Below are 19,003 nucleotides of genomic sequence, written 5' to 3' on the forward strand. Positions count from 1 at the left end.
ATTGAACCTTTGGCCTCAGGGTTTAAACTCCGCGCGGTAACAGATGGGCTAACTTTTAAAATTTATTTACATCGCAATGAACAATTTTTCCAACAAAGAATTACTACCGTTTTACTGTAATGGTGAAATCGGAAGGTTTCTGATTTAGTAAATGAATCTCCACGAGATTTAAGGTCGTGTGGCATAATAGATAAGTCGTCGGATTTTTATAGAACTAATTATCTGAAAATTGCAGGTTCAATTCCCGTAACGATTAAGAAGAAAGATAGATACTGACATATTACCGTAAAAGTTTTGATGCAATTTCTATCATGAAATTCTGACTACGTTGTCCGTATCAAACATTTATTAACAGGACGAATAATTAAGTTTACTGTAGAAAAAGTCTATAAACACAGACATACATCTCTGTTCAATTTTTATTTGATTACACGGCACTAATTGCGTGTTTGTACAATCAAAAACCAGCAATCGATGAAATAATTGGTTTCACAGACGAAAGCCAACGTTCTCACATTTTTCATCTCTGGTGTCCGCGAGGCGTGTTGAGTCATATATAAGCGAAAGAGTATATCATAGTTTCGTTGCATCGTCATTATCAGTAAGCTTGCTCGGTAAATGTGCATCACTCGACGCGAACGTTGGGTTGCTTTCGTCTTCTTGTAAATTCGAAACCGGTTGCTTACATATTTCATACGGCTCTTCGCTTAATTCCTGCGTAAACAAATATATTTTGTGAAAACAAGGTTATGTTTGTTGTTTCAGAAAGGCAAATTGTATCTTTAGTTACATAATCATCTCCGACTTCAAATCGTAGGTACTATGGATAAAACATTTTAGTTATTTAATTAATTTTGAACATTCGAATATTTCAAAATCATAAAACTAATTACTTCTCTAATATTCTTTGGCATGAACCAATAAATGGTGTTTCCAGTGTTGCAAACGAGTCCTGGATTAAGTTTCCGGGGATCCTGAAATCCGGTTAGGGCACTGACAATTAAGCCAACGACGATGACTGTACAACAACCAACAGTTGAGTACCACATGTATGAAAGTTGATACAGTCCAAGGGGTTCTTCTGCAGAACTACTAAGGTATCATACAATGCAAATGGCTCTCGAAAAAGAAAGGTAAACATCGCAACTCTTATTATCACTTACGTTTGCGTCACGGATGACGCAGTTGTTGACGAAACTAAGCCGTTCAATCCCACTAATGTGGTAGTTAGAGTGTCGTTCAGTGAACGACATCCTTCAGTAGAATAGACCTTGCTTGTTAACTTAAGAAAACCCTGCGCTTTGACAACTTGCGTTCCAACACCAATCCACAGCATTAAACTCAAACTGGCTATTACGCCTACCCCGGCTCCCTAAAAAATAGGAAAGAATTTAATCCAGTACATCCAAACATAAATTCCTATGAAAAATCAATGACTTAATCGAAAATACTCACAACAGAGTTCGCCCAAGGGAAGAAGATGCCTAAAGTGAAGACTCCCAGAAGAGGTCCGCCAATGATCCCAAAAATACTCAAAGCAGCCTAAGGATCAAAGCAATTAAACATTTAGAAATGATATCATCACCAATGTCCTTCATAGTCTTCATTTCAATTTTCTCTGATGTAATTAGCATACTCTACATGATAAATTCTGTAGCATTCAAATAGAGTAACTAAGAAATACAACTTACTTCAAGGACATTGCCAAGTTGAGCCGCAACAAAAACCAGTCCAAAACAAAGAAGTCCAAATCCGATTGCCAACCCTTTAGATACTTTAGTGGCGCGTTCATCAGTCATGCCCACGCAACAAAAGGGTTTTACAAAATCTTCCAAGCAAATAGCCGCCAAAGAGTTTAATCCGCTAGAAACAGTACTGCGAAAAAAAAGAAAAAGATCACCATAAATGCATCAACAGTCTAGTGGAAGTATAATATATACCTTAAAGCACCGCTGAAGATTCCGGCAACAAACAGACCAGGAACACCGGGTATGTGACCCAACGTGTCCATCACAAATAAGGGAAACAGCTGATCCGGCTTACTGACGTACTAAGAAGGTATTTAAAAAGTAGTGGTCATTAATTTATTGTTACACGGAAAATAAATGTTATTTTTGTATATGTAAACTTTCAAGAAATGTGGCGTCATGGTTTACCTTGGCAGAGAGAGGATCGCAATCGGCATATTTAGCAAAAATGACCATGCCTCCATAACAACAAACCGAAAGGAGGACGGATAATCCAACAAGGTTGATCCATACAGCACTGCATAATACGTATGCAATATTTTAAATAAGTTGTAAAAAGTAGATGGGTTTAAAAATTAGAACTAAAGATTCAAAAAATGCAATACAAAATACTCATCTGAAATGAAACCTCACTTTCTAGCTTGCTTGATGGTCGAAACTGTCAAATAACGTTGCACTTGAGACTGATTAACTCCGTAAATCGTAATCCTGCGTTAAATGTTATGCAAGAAATGAAATGAAATTTCCAAAACTATTAATTATGATGGGCTAAATGTTTACCACGTGAAGTATCCTCCAACAACCAAAGACCAAACCGAATGACGTTTTCCGGGGTTAACATCGAAACTGTTGAATTTAAGACGCAGTAGCAACATTAGTTTTCGTTTCACATGCGCAATTGTTTTAGAATAGCCATATTACTCGGAAAATTCGACCCTTCCGGTTACTTGATTTGCATTCCAAACAGCAGACCAACCGCCCACGTCAACATGTCCCTTAGCAATCACCTGATTTAATACGTAAAGAGAACAACGGAAAAGGACGGGTTGAAATTTGTTTTTAAAACAACAGAAATGGCTCTTTGCCTACCGCTATCATCGCACCATACATAATAATAACTTGCAACGTGTCAGTCCACATAACAGCTTTCATTCCTCCCTATGAAAAGAAATTATTTACATACACAAGAATATATAGAGGCCTACAAAGAATTTACTTACGACTACAGTGTAGAAAATGCATACAACGAAAATGGCTGTCACTGAGAGGTACACATTGATTCCAGTCACTGTAAATAAAAGAGAATTAGCTATTGGGTTGTTCTTTTCTCTGTGCATGGCCGTTTGGGTGCGATTTGGGTTTATATTTGAATCAACGTTAAATTGGATTTTACCTTGGCTAAGAGCCAGTGCAGGGGCATATACCACCACAGCCATATAAAGACTCTAATGGACATAACCAAATGTAAATCAAATAAACGAATTTATTTTAAAATATCATTTTATATGTCTCGTTCCGAAATATTTCCTTTAGTCATCTTACCATTTGAACTGTAAACGTTGCTGAACCCATGCACCGGATCACTTTATGGAAACGTAATTCTAAATACTTCGTGAGAAAAAAAATAAAAAGGATTGTAACTTACACTGTTATTGGAATGATGTGTAAGACAGTTAGGATCTCATACCTCGTATGCAGAAGTGACTTGGAGCTTATAAAATATGGGGAGATAGAGATAATTCGTTGCGGGCATTACTATGAAAAAGATGGCGTAAAAATCTGTTACGATGAAAAATTCGAAAGTTGCTTACCGATGAAGTACGATATACCAATTAGCCAGTACATCGTGCCAAACTGGTACACTTCAGCTGGTGTGCCCAAAAGCGTGATGGCTGACATAAAGCTAAATTCAAAATAGTAAATGTGAAATAGTTTCAGCAATTTTAAACCATTAGCTAAAAGGCTATAGTCAATGACATTAATCTAATTTTTTAATGGTCTTATTGAAGTAAAAGCACCTTGCAATCAAAGACATTGCGACGGGGAAGGTCGACATGCTCCTTCCAGCCATCAGAAATTCAGACGTGGTGCTCTGCTTTCCACCGGCACTTTAAACCAATTGTTTTATTAACATCAATATCCAAGGTGTTGGTTTAAATCAATAAAATGTACATACCATGCATAATATATTCCGATTATGGCTGAAACAGATAGCATAGCCACAAATACCAAGTAGTCAGGCCACCCGAAACGCGAAATCAAAGCCTCGGGGTCTTCTATAACTGTCATTTTTTGTGATTGTCTGAAATTGTGGATTTTGGTGAAGAAATCTTCACAATCAGCAATTTTACAATCCCCCACACTAACTTTTCTTGGCTACTCTTTGCAGCTCAACTGTTATTTTCAAAGAATTGTACCAGTTCTTTCCAGTTCTTTAACAATCAATGTTCGAAATATATTGAAATATTGTGCGCAAGAGCTGTGGAAATTCCCACAGAAAAACTGAACGACTAAATGAACGCACTTTAGAGGAGCTAGTTGCTTACACGATGTAACGATTAACGTAGAATTTTTAATACTGCTTTACTTCTATACAATCAAAACGAGATACACAGAAATTGGGACTATAGAGCCCATTTGTTTTGGCACAGTAGCGGGAACCACCTTTCCGTTGCAACTGACATCGCGTTTGGCCTAACAATTCAATAAATCCACACAGAACAATCAGACAGTGAAATGCGGATCAAAATATACGTATATAGATATAACCTAATCGAGTCCTGTAAGCATGCTCATACTGCTTAACATGCGTTAGTTAAGCAGTAACACAATTCTTTAGTTGGGCCCACGCCCGTTTGCCCAGCGCGCATTAATGTTTTACCTGTTTGTTTTGCTTGTGTCTTTCAAACGGTATAAGCAACGACAAATCCTTCATGCATTATTTATCTGGTTTTTGTGTATGCTAGCAGTAAATAAGTCTATTGTTCGTTGCTTATTGTTTTCGTATTGTACGCCGAGTTTTCGTTAGCGTTTTGTTTTAAAAGCCCATCAACTGTTGTGTTTTCGATTTTCATCGAACGAAAATTGTTGAACGGAACGCTGCGGATCAACAGCGACTGGCAAACTAGAAAAATATGGAAATGGGCACAAGCAAATTCATCAAACGTCTAAATAGGACCCATCTATATATTGGGATACCATTGAATCAAAATAATTTGTGTCGTTTGCTGCGTTTAGATTTGGGAATCCCAACGTTTAATTTGGAATTCAATCAAATCTACCCAGCTTTAACTATGCTTTAGCGTTGATTCCGCATACATTGATTTTCCCTTTGGTTATGTACATTTACCTATAGGCACTCAGTCGAAACTATTCTTTTACCTAAAATTTTGCTTAAAATACCATTATTTCGATTCAAAATTGAATACTTATCATGGAAATCATATTTATTTTTTAATTGGTCTTATGGTTTTGGAATAAAACGTAAAAAACAAAAAAGCCCGAAAAGTCGGGCTTATTTTTGTTGGGCTTAAAAATATTTTCCTACAAAAACTTACAGTCACTGGAATTGGTTGAAATACCACGGGATATACTCAAAACTGAATGCTGATTCCGGGAAAATTGCAATTTTTTTTTGTTAAGTCAACTGTTTTTTAATACAGCTAATAGTTCACAATGCTAGCGGGCCAGTATGCTACTGCGCAAAAATAAAGAGCGCTAGCAGCACTTTCTTTTATTTTATTTTCAAAATGGCTGGTTTAAGGAGAAAACCAATAGCTGAATCGAAATCAGCGTTCAATTTTCATTGTACTGTGTGATTTTCTTCGTATTCCAAGAGATGTCGGTTTTGGCCGATTTTGACAAAAGTGGGAAGACTATACCCTTCCCACTTTTTCATTTTTGGCCAAATTTCAAGTTTCGCTTATTTTTTAATTGGTCTCATGGTTTTTTAATTTAACGTAAAAAAACAAAAAAATAAGAAAAGTCGGGCTTATTTCGTCGGGCTTAAAATTGTTTTCCGAAAAACTTACACTCACTGGAGTTGGCTGAATATCATGGGATATACTCAAAATTGACTGAGGATTCCGGGAAAATTGCTATCTTTTTTATTAAGTCAACCGTTTTTTTTAATACAGTTAATAGTTTACAATGCTAGCGCGCCAGTACGCTACAGCGCAAGAAATAAAGAGCGCTAACAGCACTTTCTTTTATTTTATTGTCAAAATGGCTGGTTTTAGAAGAAAACCAATAGCTGAATCGAAATCAGCTATTGGTCAAAACAGCACTTTATTTTATATTATTCTAAAAGCGGCGTATTTAACTTCCCTTAGGTCGTTTATGGTTTGTCTGGGCCAGAAACGAAACGGATGGTGTCATCTATTGAACGAGCTGTGTACTTTTCCTGATGTTCTGATGTCTTCAGCACAAGTAGTTTTTGTATACACTGCTTTTCGGGGAAACTGCCCACAGTAGGGCGTTCACATTAAATTACGTCAAGCCCCAAAGAAACTAAAATCAAAAACTTTGGTCAGGGAAAGGACGGGAGATAAGCAAAAAAGGGCGGACAAAAAGCGATGGTTAAAGGAAGAGCTAGTTCCACGAAGTCGTGTGACGTCACACATAAACGGCCCGTAGGGGTTGAATTACTCAAGTTGAAGAACAGTTGGCTTCTTCTTATCGTTCGTTGAGCAAGACAAGAAATCGTGTGCATCTTGTGTAAAGAAATCAAATCTAAAATTGTTAGTCCGTATATCCCAGTGTTGTGCCTGCTGTCTGACTATACAGAACTGTTGCATTTACAGGAATCTCGATATTAAAAAAAAACAGTTCAAGCTGACGTATTAAACACAGGCCGAGTGAATCGTCACAGCTGGTATAACAGATATGCATATCGCGTACTGTGACGTTCGCTTAGTTTTGTTTTACGGGTTTTTACTAAATGGCGCGCTCGTAGGTTACGCTCAAGTTTCACATGCTGTTCGCAATGCGGACCCCTCGGCTACATCGGGGTTGGCTGGAAGCTTAGATAAAGAAATGGTAAGTCTTTTGTTTGTTTTTTTAATAAAAAAATATCTGTATATAATGGGCGTGGGATGTGTTTTCATAGTGTATTGCTTTGACTAATCGTTTTCGAAGGTGAAATTGAGATCTGCGTACGAGAAATGTATGGAAGACCTGCGACAACAGGCCGAGGCGATTCAGAGATTGCAGAACCTCGTTGAAACACAGGCTGGCACGATAAGTCATTTGCAAGGGACCGTCAATCAACAGCAGATGAAGATTGAAAAGATTGAACTGATTTTGGAACATGCGACTCCAACGAACAGCTTCGTGGGAAAACCCACTTCCGTTGCTCATGGAAGTGTATGGGGAACATCGAATAGTTCATTACATCACACACCAGGAGGCGATACCGTCCTTAGATCTTGCGATGAGATCCGATTGTCCCGGCAATCAATGCAAAGCGGAATCTACCGGATAGATCCTGACGGCCAAGGCGGCGATGGTCCCATTCAGGTTTTCTGTAATATGCAAAATGGTACATACATTTAACTTATTTTTGATGATTTAAATTTGGTGAACGTTGAATGATGCTAATTAAACGCGATTTGACGATTGCAGGAGCGACTTTAATATCTCACGACGCTGAAAATGTAATAGACGTCAAGTCCTGTCCGACTCCCGGATGTTTCAAACGAACTCTGCATTACCAAAATGCTACTGTGAAACAACTGATTGCCCTGACGGGAATCTCGGCAACGTGTCAGCAACAATTCTACGTATAATACCTGATCATAATGGAAACATTCAATATTAGTAACGTTCTTTATTGATGATATTTATTTGTTTCAGTACGATTCCTGTACGGAAGAATCATTGACCAGGAAGCAGACGTACGGCGCTTCATCGGTTAATACGTCGTGGTGGAAGAATCGAGACGGTATTTTGCGGAACCATTGGCCGGTTAAATCTACTAACCACAGCGACGGCAATTTCGTCACTAATCGGCAAGATCTCCCTGTTATCGAAGTTCATTTCGGACCAGAATATGGTGTCTCTGGATTATGTTCCAGCCGGTTCCACATTGGGAAATTAATTTGCCTTGGACGTAGTCAAGGTATTTCAGAGATATAACTCGATATTCAAATTCAAAATTAGAACCATAAATATTAAACAATTTGAATTTTTGAATTTAAGACTATGCGTCGAGTTCCAAAGGTTCGCATGGAGGAGAAAACATAACAACCCATCGTACTGGATCTAAGGTATGCATTCCTTAAGAATCTCTTGTGTTTTTTTACCGTAAACTATGCTGGAGAGCTGGACATACACTTTGGTTAATTTCATTTTCAAATATTAAACAGGGAGAACCAGAGACAAGCATACGAACACGGAATCGAGAAAAACCTCAGGTAACCTGAAATTCTTCAAATTTCATTAAATTTAAATGATTAAAGCAAAACACTTGGCTTGTTTTCTTTCATTCATTTAGACTGGCCCGGTTTCTGGAGGTTACGTTCGTCAACCCAGTTCAGGTTCTAAGAAATGGCTCGCAAATGAAAATACAATTCTTTGCGTTAGGCTCCTTTGTCTTTAAATTAGTGAATCGTAATCATATTTTTATTTAGGCTGTATTTTTGACTTGCACTCGAGTTCACCGCAGTATCCACCCCATTTAATCGACGAGAATAACAACATCATTCAACCTGTATTGCAAGGAAAATCGCGAATCATTTCGTTGAACGTCGATGAGCAAGTCACGGTGGGTTGCCTGGGCATCCGTCACGACAAAGCCTCCGCTACCAACGTTCTCAAGGCGACCGGATTGCAGATCAACCAGGCATTTTGCACGACCAATTCGACCCTTCGTTTCGATCAAATCGAACTGCCTTATTCCCAATTGGGTTGCACTAATCAAAACAAAGAAATCCTCAAAGAAGATGGCGTCTGCGCCAATGGGCGGGGCGTTCGAATCCGCGTCGGCTGGAATTTAGGCTCAGATTTCATCCCGTTGTACAACACGTGTCACGACAAAATAACGTCGACCAACTATTTCTCCACGCACACCATTATTGGACGATCGGTCGATGCGGATGATAAAGCAAACACGAGGCCATCCTTCCGCGAAGCTGGATATTATCCAGGTGTTGATGTGAACGCTGCATTTGGCCAAGCCCAACAGAACAAGACGATCGCTCGTGTGGTCGGATCGGAAACATTAGTCGCCAAGTATTTGAATCAAAAGAAAAACTTTTTCTTGGCCAGAGGACATCTAGCGCCAGATGGAGATTTCATAGACGCTGGAAGCCAAGATGCAACATAGTTAATTAAATTTTTAAAAATGAAATAGTTTGTGTGACATTGTATAATTGTATTTATCTTTCTATTTTTCTAGTTATTATTTGAATATGGCGCCACAATGGCAATCGTTCAACGGCGGGAACTGGAAGTACCTGGCCTTATTTTATTCCTAATTTCTTATTTTGTTTTAATTTTCATAATTTTTTTTTATTAAAAAAAAGCATGTTAGAAACAGCGGTGAGGCAGATCGCCATAACGCGGGATCTTGATTTGACGGTGTACACGGGAACATTCGGAATTATGACTTTGACCGATGTGAAGGGAAAGCAACAGCCGATGTACTTAACTTTCGACAAAAACAACAACGGCATCATCCCCGTGCCGAAGTATTACTGGAAACTGATTCACGATCCTGCGTCCAAGACTGCGACGGCCGTCATAGGTATCAACAATCCACATCTCGATCGGATTGCGCCTGCCGATATCCTGTGTCCGGATGTGTGTAATCGAATCCCGTGGGTGAATTGGAAACTGACCGACATATCTAAAGGTTACATGTTTTGTTGTACGGCCGAAGAGTTGCGTAAGGCGATCCCGTTCGCTCCCGATCTCGTTGCTCCATTGTTTTTGTGAGATTAGACTTGTCACGAGATGGAGCTAGGATCAAGTGCTTCATTTGCATCTTTCTTTTCTTTTTACCTACCATGCATTTATTCAGATTTCTAAAAGAGAAAACAAACTAGCAGTTGTTGTTCGCAAATCCTGGTTGATAGAATACAATTGCTTTATAAAAAATCTCATGCAGCCACACGGATCTTGAAATTGATAACAAAGAGTCGCTTTATCTTATGAACAGTCAGGTCGCCGTGCGCATGTGCAATCGCAGAACTTGTGTGGACTTCAAAATCGACTTGAATTCCCCGATTGGATGAATTTGAAGCTTTTGTAATAAAATGGGTAGGAAATGCTACAATGCTGCATATACTCTGAAAAACCGAAGAGAAAATGGTATACGATGAACTTGACATTGCTCGCAACAATCATGGTCGTTAGAGGTTTGGATGGAATCAAACACAACATGACAACCTGTTGCGAGGTCAATAGTTATCTCGATAGTGAACAATGGCTTGTTTGCCCATTGAACCAGCCGATTATAAGATAACGCACTAAGAGCTAGGAATGAGATAAAACATGCATCGCTGATCACTTCAATCGGCTAAACAGTACACATAAAGTCTGGAATTGAAGACACGTTCAAACTTAATAAAATATGGTGTCTTTACAGTGGTTCAATCTTCTTTTGGTCCTCTCGCTGACTCAGTTAGTATCAGGTAAAATAAAACAATAAAACCCTTGAATTTGAAGGCCTAATTAAGATTTAAACAATTTAAAATAGGATGTACGTTTAACTTGGATACAAGTTCGCCTTCGAATCCACCTCATTTGATCGATGCCAATAACAAAATTATTTTGCCGGTGATGGTTGGCTCGTCGCGAGTCATCACACTCAGCACGGACGAGAAGGTGGCAGTTGGATGTTTGGGAACAGGCAACTACATCCAAACAACTGGAATGCAATTGGCTCCGGCCACTTGCCTTTCCAACTCCAAACTGCTTCTGGTAGACGGCCGTGAACTGTCGTATTCTCAGCTGGGATGTTTGAAACAGAACAAAGAAATCCTTCTCGAAAATGGCACTTGCGCTAACGGACTGGGCACGAACATCCGCATCGGATGGCAAGCCGGACCTGAATTTATTCCTCTTTACGACACTTGCCACGATAAAGTGGCAGCCGCCAATTACTTCTCGACGAGTTTCATTCACGGCAAGTCGGCGGCCGCCGACGATTCGGCTAATGAACGGCCTTCGTTCAGCCAAGGTGGCTATTACCCAGGCCTCGATGTGAACACCGCCTACAGCCAAACCCAACAAACTCAGACGATTGCCGACATTGTGGGATCCACTAGTTTGGCTAATCAATACGTTGTAGCCGGAAGTCAAGTTTTCCTGTCCAGGGGTCACATGGCTCCGGATGGCGATTTCATCGACGCTGCGAGCCAAGACGCGACTTATTATTTTTTGAATGTAGCCCCACAGTGGCAGAATTTTAACGGTGCCAATTGGAAGTAAATTAATTTATCAACAAATTATTTTCTTTTAAATTTCGAATTAATTGTTTATGTTTTATGAATTTAAAAAGCGTATTAGAGAATGCTGTTCGAAATTTGGCAACCAGCAGAGACGTGAAACTGACGATCTACACGGGAACGTTCGACATTTTGACATTGGCTGATATCAATGGCGTCCAACAGAAAATCTATTTGGAGTTTGATGCGAACGGCAACGGCCTCATTCCCGTACCGAAATATTATTGGAAATTGATTCACGATCCTTCTACACAGACAGCGACGGCCGTGCTGGGCATCAACAATCCGCACATTGGTCAAGTTCTACCGGCAGATGTCATCTGCCCCGATGTGTGTAATCAAGTGCCCTGGGTTAACTGGGCCTTGACCGACATTTACAAAGGTTATACCTTTTGTTGCACTGCAGCCGAATTGTTTAAAGCCATTAATTTCGCTCCGGATTTGGGGGATCTCCCGCTGTTTGTTTGAAATTCATTTCGTGGCAAAAGTTTTTTTTTGAACTTGGCATTTTTTGTTTTAATCACCTTGCTATATATCTGCAATATTTCTAAAGGTGATAAAAAAGAGCTAATTTTATAGGTATTGTACGCATATGGTACTGTAGCTTGCTAGCCATAAATTCACAATAAAACGCATTGTACCAAAAAAAAAAGTAAATTCCTGAAAGAAGATTTTGCAGGTTTGTAACTAAATGTATCTGTAGGTAATTCCCTTTTGGTTAATCGTTTTTGAAATACGCCGAATATTTGAGGCAATGCTAGCGCGCCAGTACGCTACAGCGCTTGCGCTAGGCTGCCTAAATATTTCGTGTATTTCCAAAATGGTTGACTTAATGAAAAAAATAACAATTTTTTCGGAATCAGCATTTTATTTTGAGCATATCCTGTGATATTCAACCAATTTCGATGAGTACCGATTTTTGGAGAAAAAAATTTTAAGCCCGACTAAATAAGCCCAACTAAATAAGGCCGACTTTTTTTATTTGCTCGATTTTTACGTTACACATGGCTAGAATACGTAAAGTTGTATTTAGGAAATTAACTAGAAATCTGATCGGTAGATGGCAATGACAGGGAAAAAGGCCGATTTTTTTTTTGAGGGGGGGGGGCTGTAAAACTGTTTGCAATATTTTTGTAGTTCCTATTTAAATATGGCGTCCCAATGGCAATCGTTCAACGACGGAAACTGGAAGTACTTGCCATTAATTATTCATAATTTTTTATTTTGTTTTAATTTTCATTAATTTCTGCATCTAAAAAAAAGCATATTAGAACAACCGTGAGACAGATCGCCATAACACGGGATCTGGATTAGACCGTGTACATGGGAACGTTCGGAATTAGGACTTTGAACGATGTGAAAGGGAAGCATCAGTCGCTTTACTTAACTTTCGATACAAACAACAACGGTATCATCTCCGTGCCCAAGTATTACTGGAAAATGAATCACGATCCTGCTTCCGAGACTGCGACGGCCTTCCTGGGTATCAACAATCCACCTCTCGATAGGATTGCGCCTGCCGATATCCTGAGTCCGGATGTGTGTAATTGAATCCCGTGGATGAATTGGAAACTGAGCGATATCTCCAAAGGTTACATGTTTTGTTGTACGGACTAAGAGTTGCGTAAGGCGATCCCATTTACTCCCAATCTTATTGCTCCATTGTAATATTACGATAATAAGAAAGGTTATGCCTTTTGTTGCACTTCAGCCGAATTGTTTACAGCCATTAATTTCGCTCCGGACTCGGAGGATCTACCGCTGTTTACTTAAATCTCACTTCTTGAATAATGTTTTTGGCGTGTATTCCTGCATCCTCATTGTGATTAATATTAAGATATTCGACCGGTTGTATTTTTTTCAAATATTGGTGATGATGAATTTTTCATGTATTATGATGAAACTGGAGTAACACAAAAAAAGGGCGGAAACATCTGAGGAATATTTAACATATGAAAACAAAGTATTTGCATGATCAATTTTGCAGCAACTGCAGACCTCTGTATTTTGGTGATAAGATTAAAGTGGAGTCAAATGTCTTTAGTGGTTGCGGCTTTGACCGCTAGATGGATTTTTTTTCTAAATATTTTGATTTAATGTTCAGGTTTTATGCCATTCGTGCTAAGGTTAGGCTCATTTCGCGGCATCTTCTTTTTCCCAAATTTGGCTTTGGCCTCTCTGACCATCAAACGCGTCAGCAGCTAAAGAGATTTGCATATATTATTAATGAGATACCCATGGAGTTTTGTGTGTGTGTGTCTTCAAACTTACCAACAGTCCCATTGCACTGGCTACCATCAGAGCGTAGAAAACATAATCCCAGCCATTTTCAAGGCTTGATAGCGCCCCAGCAATAAGTGGACCAACGGCGGCACCTTATCGAGAAATAACGAGACAAGGAATTAAAAACTTAAGGCTATAAATGGTGCGACAGAATTACGCAATGGAATAAAAAAATTCCCGTATAAAAACGAATCTGACATACAGTACAAATATTGGTATACTACAAAGATGGTTTTTACGGGTTGGATTTAAAAGAGATTTTCTAGGCTTACCGATTGAGCCTGTGCCGTCAATGATAGCTGTTACCTGAAATCATCAAACATTGTACAGATTACACACGTAATTTTTTTTTTTTTGAGACTTTGATACCGTAGCTAAAGCACGAGTGGATCCTTTTAGTTCTGGATGAGTACCCAAATCAGCAGAGACGGCCGTCGTGATGAGGGCGTACGGCCCGTTGGCAAGGAAACCCACCATGAAGAGCAAAAACGTATTCAATCCAGCGCTGACGTCACCAAATTCTCGATAGAGAAATAGCTGAACGAATAAACAAAACGTTTCAATTATAGACCCAAGAAACGTTTATAATTATGCAATGAAAAAATTACCGAGGGTATGGTGAGAATAAAGTAACCGGCGCAAGTAAAAGCGCTCATCCCAGTCAAATCGCTCAGAAGGCCAGCTAAGATGCCGCCGAATATTCCACCAATGTCAAACAAAGTGGACAATTCTGCTGCGTCTTGGCTGCCCAGTGTGTCGCCTTTAAAAAGGGAAATCATTTTTTAAGATTGGTTCCATCAAATAAAGGGAAATAGCGCGTACTCGAGTCCTTAAGATATTTAGGAAGCCAGTAGAGGAAGGTGTAGTTAATCAACTTCGTGAAGAACAAACTGAACGAATATTCAAGCACACCCTGCGGAATGGGAAAGAAAAAATAACAGTTATTGTTTAAGTCGTTTGAACGGTAGATGAGATGCTTACAGGAATTCGAACAGCTCGCCAAAAACTGATGGCTTTTTCATCACCAGAGTCAGAGCTTTTATTCATTGATTTGCCACTTTGCCCACTTTTAATTGATGTTGAATCGTGGCTGTTGCTATCGTCTCCTGCTTCTTGAATGACGATCTTCGGAGGGCTCGATTTCTTCAAACATGTTGAAATTATATGAACGATTCAATTCGGGTGTAATTTTAAAAATGAAAAGCTGTTCTAACGGGTTCGATGCTGTGGTTCGGAACGGGACATCCGACAGCTCGTGGGTCAGGAACGAGGAAGAAGAAAAGAAGAAGTCCAAGACTGAAAATGATTGTAGCAGGAACGGCGAACGAAAGGCCCCACGAGTACTCGACAAAGGCGCCAGCAATCAAAGATCCAGCAATGTTACCAATGCTGTGATGTGAACGCCAAATGCCCATAATAAGTCCTGGTTAATAACGATATTTATTATTATGATTTGAATAGCACAATAATTTGAGTTCTTAATTTGAATATAATTGTTGGAATTTATACGATTGTAATTTGCTTGCATTATACCTCTTTTGCTTTTGCCGAACCAGTTACCAACGGCAGCAACGCAGCCTGGCCAGCCAGTAGACTGAAATAATCCAGCTAAAACCTTTAAGAAAAAAAAAATATGTCTTAGTTAATATCGTTGTTAATTAATCTAGTTCGATTTGATCGGACAAAAAAAAGTGAGGACATCTGCCGAATAAACTGAAAATTGGGTTTGTTTTTTGTTTTTTTCAGAGATAATATAGAAAAATGTTTAAATCTAGACCTGGACAATGATGAAGTACGCCAACGAGTGAATGTCAGTCCAATATGCCAAACCGAAGAGGAATCCAAAAAGTCCAGATAACATCATGCCGATTGACAGAAAATAACGGACATTGACACGTTCACCAAGGGAACCCCTGAAATTGAATGTATTAAAAAAATATTATTCTAAGAATTTTTCATTGGGTTCATGACGTAGAGCCTTTAACTTACATAAGGTACATTCCGAAAGCGTAAGAAAAGAGGAAGGCAGAATCTAAAGCACCCAAAAGCGTATCAGCATCATCTCCATCTGAAGTAAAAACCACGTAGCGTAATTTTGAATGATTAATTATTCATTTAAGTATGAAAATGATTACCAAATGGACTCCAGCTGCACCACGTATCTTCAATGCCAGTTGTGTTTAAATCAGGCGGGGCGGTTAAGTTGGTGCAGTCCTGGTGCAGAACGCTCTTGACCACGCTGGTTGGCTTGCGTGCCATATGATAGCTGGCGTAGCTCAAAAACGTGAGCAACAAAACGTTGAACTTGTGCCTTTTCAATACGAAAAAATGAAGAAAACAAAATGATAGATATTAATCAACAATGTCAAATGTTGAATTTCAAACTCACCATCGCAATTTCCATAAATCAGAGAGATTCCGTAGGCAAGAGACTTTTTCAAGTAGACGGACACCGAGAGGGACATCGTAAACCTGTTCTAGAATCATTTCCCACCGATTCTCAACTGCGTCTGTACAGGCCTAGATTATTATTCAAAGTTATAATTAGTTGGCTTTATGCATATTATTTTTTGACAACACAATCAATTGTTTCTTATTTTACCTGCTGATGTGCAACGAATCGACAATGCAGGCAGCTGTCAACAAGATTTGTCCAGTTGTTGAAAAACAATGGATTCGGAAAGAATGTTTAAAGGTTCCCCGAAACAGCCAGTCTGTTTCACGTTGTTTAAATAGCCTAGAATTACCGGCTTGTAATAACCACGCCTCCTTGTCACTTGGCGCCGCAGACTGTTGATTACAAAAAAACAAACATACATGTTGCAATACGCCCTGACAAGATAGTACTCAATCATCAAGAGCCGATCAAAGATCAACGCGTAATAGGTTCATCCTCCATCGCCGCTTCAAAACTCATAGCACATAACATAAAGGTCAAGGAGAGATTAGAAATGTTCAACACTTAATTGTACGTGTTCTTCACGGTGTCGACGAGTACGATGCATACATCATAACCTCTTTGTTTCGAACTACATTTTTTGTTTAAATGACAGGTAAAACAAAAGTCTGTGTTGCTGACATTATTTATCAGCCCTCATAGATTGAAACGAATAGCCTGAAAAAAAAAATGGTCTTATTAGTTTTTTTCTTAGTCTATAAGGTAAACACGTGTTTTTGTTTCTTTTTACTTATTAAATTTTAACCTAGCTTAAGAAATTATAGCTACTCGTGATATTACATCGATCATTAAAGAATAAAGGCTACAACTATAAATGAGATTTCATCAATGACGGGGCTGTAAATACTGATATTCAACAGTTGATATAAACAAGTTGGCTTGCAAAGTAACAAAACAAAAACTTGTGTATAATAAACGCAACAATTAGCAACAAAAGAATGTCGACTACTAACGAAGGGAGCCTATGTAATTGTGCGAGTTGATGGAGAACTCCAATTCAGCAAGTAAGAAAAACGTTGGGCGGGATGGATTAAAAGCGTTGGGAGTGGCCAACGGGGGACAACAAAAAAAAATTCTTGAAATTATGCGACGTAATTCGTGACTAAATTATTTAAAATATGTAGGTATAAACCAAGGTGTTTAAAAGACTCTTCACGAATAAAATAATGGAGGCGGTACATGCACTTATCAGGGGGGGTGGAGGCTGTTAAAAAGCGAATGCAAAGCTTGCCAACGGATGGGGGGGGGGCAATCCACTATATATAGGTGAACTAAAACGGCGAAAGTCTTTTTTATTTGCTAAGGATTTAAGATATTTAACTTATTAAAAAAAATTTTTTTTTTTGTAGATTTCATTTTTCATTTTCAAAATGTCGTTTGTGAAGGTAAGCGGTAAAAATTTCTATATCATTGGGCTTAATGCCATTCGAGTTATAGTTGTAGAACTACTACGAGTTAGTAGTATTGATCATGTCTGCCACGTATTCATCCTGGAAAGACATGTGGCCCTCAAATTGGCAAATGGAGAAAAAAAACGGGTAAATTATTTGGAATTATTTTTAATATAAGTAAATGTTTTGAAATTGAATTAGCCAACTGTTCGGTTTGCTCTATTGGCTTGCGACAACGCCTATATCAAGTGGATAGTAATGAACTAGCTTACTGGCTATGTAGACTTGTGTGAAGGTCGGCAAACTAACTGTCAATCCATTTGTTTAATTAAACATACGCGTTAACTGAAGCATCAAGAAAAGAGATTTTTATTCTTTAAAAATTTTTTGTTTCATGGAAAATTAATTGTAAAAATTACTTTGGGCATTTTTTTTTTCAGCGGCTTGCGCGACTGTGCGTGGGACGTTACACTAAGTAAACTATCTTAGTTTGTTTGAAGGAGTCGCAAAACCTCGTAATGAAATAAATTGATCAATGTTCATTTCGTCCAAACGCACCTGTCAAATCTATATCGGTAATAGTCATCGCTGAAACCCACTGGAGCAAGATAATTAAGGGGGAAACAATTGCTGTTGATAGCCATGGGTGACGTCCGTCACAAAACGTGGACTTACGTAATTCGTAACACGTGCTTTTCACACGCGAAGCAGGCACAAGAAAACCGGCGGCCATTGTGGCCTACTTTTCTAGCGGTGCACCTTTGATACATTTTTATCTCGAAAGACATTCGTTAACTTAAAAATTGACGTCTCATAAATGAACTGACAGATGCCAATGTTGCAGTGGGATTTTTTATGCAATGATGCAATCGCGTAACAGATAACTCCACAACGTTGCACATTGTCCTAGGCACGTCTACAATGGATACCTTTCACAGACATATAAATAAAAAATTGTACAAATAACTACAATGTTGTAAGGCAACCAAATAATATCAGTAAATACGACCGCACAAATCTTACTGTCCAAACGGTGCTATTTTGGGCGTTATACAAGACGGAAAATAATGCAAGTAACTGCCAAACTTAAGTTAAACTGCAATTAGAAAATGTGGCCCTCAACCTATCCTGAATTGCATGATTTCGAATGATTTAAATCTAACCGAATCTAGCTTTCCTAATCTCTTAATAGCCTATTGCATTATGTCCTTTAGAAGGGTACGAAAAAGTATTGGAGACTTACTTGTTTGCTGTCTTCCTCTGTCAACCATATGAGCCGAAGGGTTCGTTGGATTGGCATGGCTATGTCTCACTGGTGAATGAGCTCTTGATTGTCTAACACCAACTGTTTCTCATGGAGGTGTTCATAAGATAGCAGGAAGGGCTGCGTTGCGGTTCTAAGTTTCCATCGATTCACCATCATGTTGCCATCACATCCACCTGCAGTGAAACGGAAAATTAATTGACGTGATATATATCAATGTCACCGTAAATTAGGTATAAAAGTGAAGTGCGGCAGAGCACTTTCTGACTACGCGTTTGAGGGTTTCTTACGGTGTTTGGCAGACGGTGTGTAAAAAACCTTTTAGCTCATCGTTGAGTGTTATTTACAGTTACACTAGATTGTTTCTGTTATTTTGGGATGGATCGATGTGAACAGGTATAAGATTACTT

The 19,003-nt window shown here is 38.9% G+C and overlaps 4 protein-coding genes across 5 annotated transcripts; 2 read left to right on the forward strand and 2 right to left on the reverse strand.

Annotated features, from left to right (window-relative positions):
• Nucleotides 1-431: 431 nt before the first annotated feature.
• Nucleotides 432-4,424, reverse strand: LOC130702768 (sodium-coupled monocarboxylate transporter 1-like). 2 transcript variants are annotated; one of them, XM_057524380.2, is made up of 19 exons: nt 3,925-4,424; nt 3,767-3,856; nt 3,560-3,651; nt 3,436-3,503; nt 3,291-3,356; nt 3,142-3,193; nt 2,969-3,036; nt 2,838-2,906; nt 2,670-2,755; nt 2,529-2,594; nt 2,382-2,456; nt 2,157-2,265; nt 1,941-2,050; nt 1,692-1,875; nt 1,456-1,542; nt 1,164-1,372; nt 894-1,089; nt 791-820; nt 432-714 (listed from the first exon to the last, which is right to left on the reverse strand). In XM_057524380.2, exons 1-19 carry the CDS (start codon nt 4,035-4,037, stop codon nt 574-576), a joined length of 1,911 nt encoding a protein of 636 aa, XP_057380363.1. In that variant the 5' UTR covers nt 4,038-4,424; the 3' UTR covers nt 432-573. The 2 variants fall into 2 exon arrangements, with proteins under 2 accessions (XP_057380363.1, XP_057380362.1); XM_057524379.2 differs by having other exon boundaries at nt 894-1,092.
• A 2,005-nt stretch (nt 4,425-6,429) lies between these two features.
• Nucleotides 6,430-9,826, forward strand: LOC130702765 (uncharacterized). Its single transcript, XM_057524376.2, has 10 exons — nt 6,430-6,785; nt 6,885-7,287; nt 7,371-7,528; nt 7,602-7,866; nt 7,947-8,014; nt 8,114-8,161; nt 8,242-8,284; nt 8,378-9,071; nt 9,145-9,198; nt 9,272-9,826. Exons 1-10 carry the CDS (start codon nt 6,633-6,635, stop codon nt 9,681-9,683), a joined length of 2,298 nt encoding a protein of 765 aa, XP_057380359.1. The 5' UTR covers nt 6,430-6,632; the 3' UTR covers nt 9,684-9,826.
• A 430-nt stretch (nt 9,827-10,256) lies between these two features.
• Nucleotides 10,257-11,768, forward strand: LOC130702779 (uncharacterized). Its single transcript, XM_057524393.1, has 3 exons — nt 10,257-10,381; nt 10,447-11,176; nt 11,251-11,768. Exons 1-3 carry the CDS (start codon nt 10,321-10,323, stop codon nt 11,663-11,665), a joined length of 1,206 nt encoding a protein of 401 aa, XP_057380376.1. The 5' UTR covers nt 10,257-10,320; the 3' UTR covers nt 11,666-11,768.
• Nucleotides 11,769-13,029: 1,261 nt separating this feature from the next.
• Nucleotides 13,030-16,296, reverse strand: LOC130702774 (glucose-6-phosphate exchanger SLC37A2-like). Its single transcript, XM_057524387.2, has 14 exons — nt 16,083-16,296; nt 15,870-16,000; nt 15,616-15,791; nt 15,470-15,548; nt 15,258-15,393; nt 15,014-15,095; nt 14,695-14,903; nt 14,462-14,623; nt 14,303-14,393; nt 14,089-14,240; nt 13,850-14,017; nt 13,753-13,786; nt 13,469-13,572; nt 13,030-13,398 (listed from the first exon to the last, which is right to left on the reverse strand). Exons 2-14 carry the CDS (start codon nt 15,965-15,967, stop codon nt 13,291-13,293), a joined length of 1,599 nt encoding a protein of 532 aa, XP_057380370.1. The 5' UTR covers nt 15,968-16,000; nt 16,083-16,296; the 3' UTR covers nt 13,030-13,290.
• Between the last annotated feature and the right edge of the window lie 2,707 nt (nt 16,297-19,003).

The sequence above is a fragment of the Daphnia carinata genome, chromosome 5 (assembly GCF_022539665.2).
Source record: "Daphnia carinata strain CSIRO-1 chromosome 5, CSIRO_AGI_Dcar_HiC_V3, whole genome shotgun sequence".
Lineage (NCBI taxonomy): Eukaryota > Metazoa > Arthropoda > Branchiopoda > Diplostraca > Daphniidae > Daphnia > Daphnia carinata.

Bases quoted from the DNA above. Each gene is read 5' to 3' on its own strand.
- LOC130702768 (XM_057524379.2), bottom strand. From the start codon at position 4,037: ATGACAGTTATAGAAGACCCCGAGGCTTTGATTTCGCGTTTCGGGTGG. The intron at 2,907-2,968 runs GTAAGTAAATTC...TTCTTTTCATAG, and splicing joins GCATTTTCTACACTGTAGTC to GGAGGAATGAAAGCTGTTAT. The intron at 1,093-1,163 runs GTAAGTGATAAT...ATGATACCTTAG, and splicing joins GCGTCATCCGTGACGCAAAC to TAGTTCTGCAGAAGAACCCC.
- LOC130702765 (XM_057524376.2), top strand. From the start codon at position 6,633: ATGCATATCGCGTACTGTGACGTTCGCTTAGTTTTGTTTTACGGGTTT. The intron at 7,867-7,946 runs GTATTTCAGAGA...TTTGAATTTAAG, and splicing joins TTGCCTTGGACGTAGTCAAG to ACTATGCGTCGAGTTCCAAA. The intron at 8,162-8,241 runs GTAACCTGAAAT...TCATTCATTTAG, and splicing joins GGAATCGAGAAAAACCTCAG to ACTGGCCCGGTTTCTGGAGG.
- LOC130702779 (XM_057524393.1), top strand. From the start codon at position 10,321: ATGGTGTCTTTACAGTGGTTCAATCTTCTTTTGGTCCTCTCGCTGACT. The intron at 10,382-10,446 runs GTAAAATAAAAC...AATTTAAAATAG, and splicing joins GCTGACTCAGTTAGTATCAG to GATGTACGTTTAACTTGGAT. The intron at 11,177-11,250 runs GTAAATTAATTT...GAATTTAAAAAG, and splicing joins TTTAACGGTGCCAATTGGAA to CGTATTAGAGAATGCTGTTC.
- LOC130702774 (XM_057524387.2), bottom strand. From the start codon at position 15,967: ATGATTCTAGAACAGGTTTACGATGTCCCTCTCGGTGTCCGTCTACTT. The intron at 14,394-14,461 runs GTAAGCATCTCA...CCCATTCCGCAG, and splicing joins GGCGAGCTGTTCGAATTCCT to GGTGTGCTTGAATATTCGTT. The intron at 14,018-14,088 runs GTAATTTTTTCA...TTATTCGTTCAG, and splicing joins TTATTCTCACCATACCCTCG to CTATTTCTCTATCGAGAATT.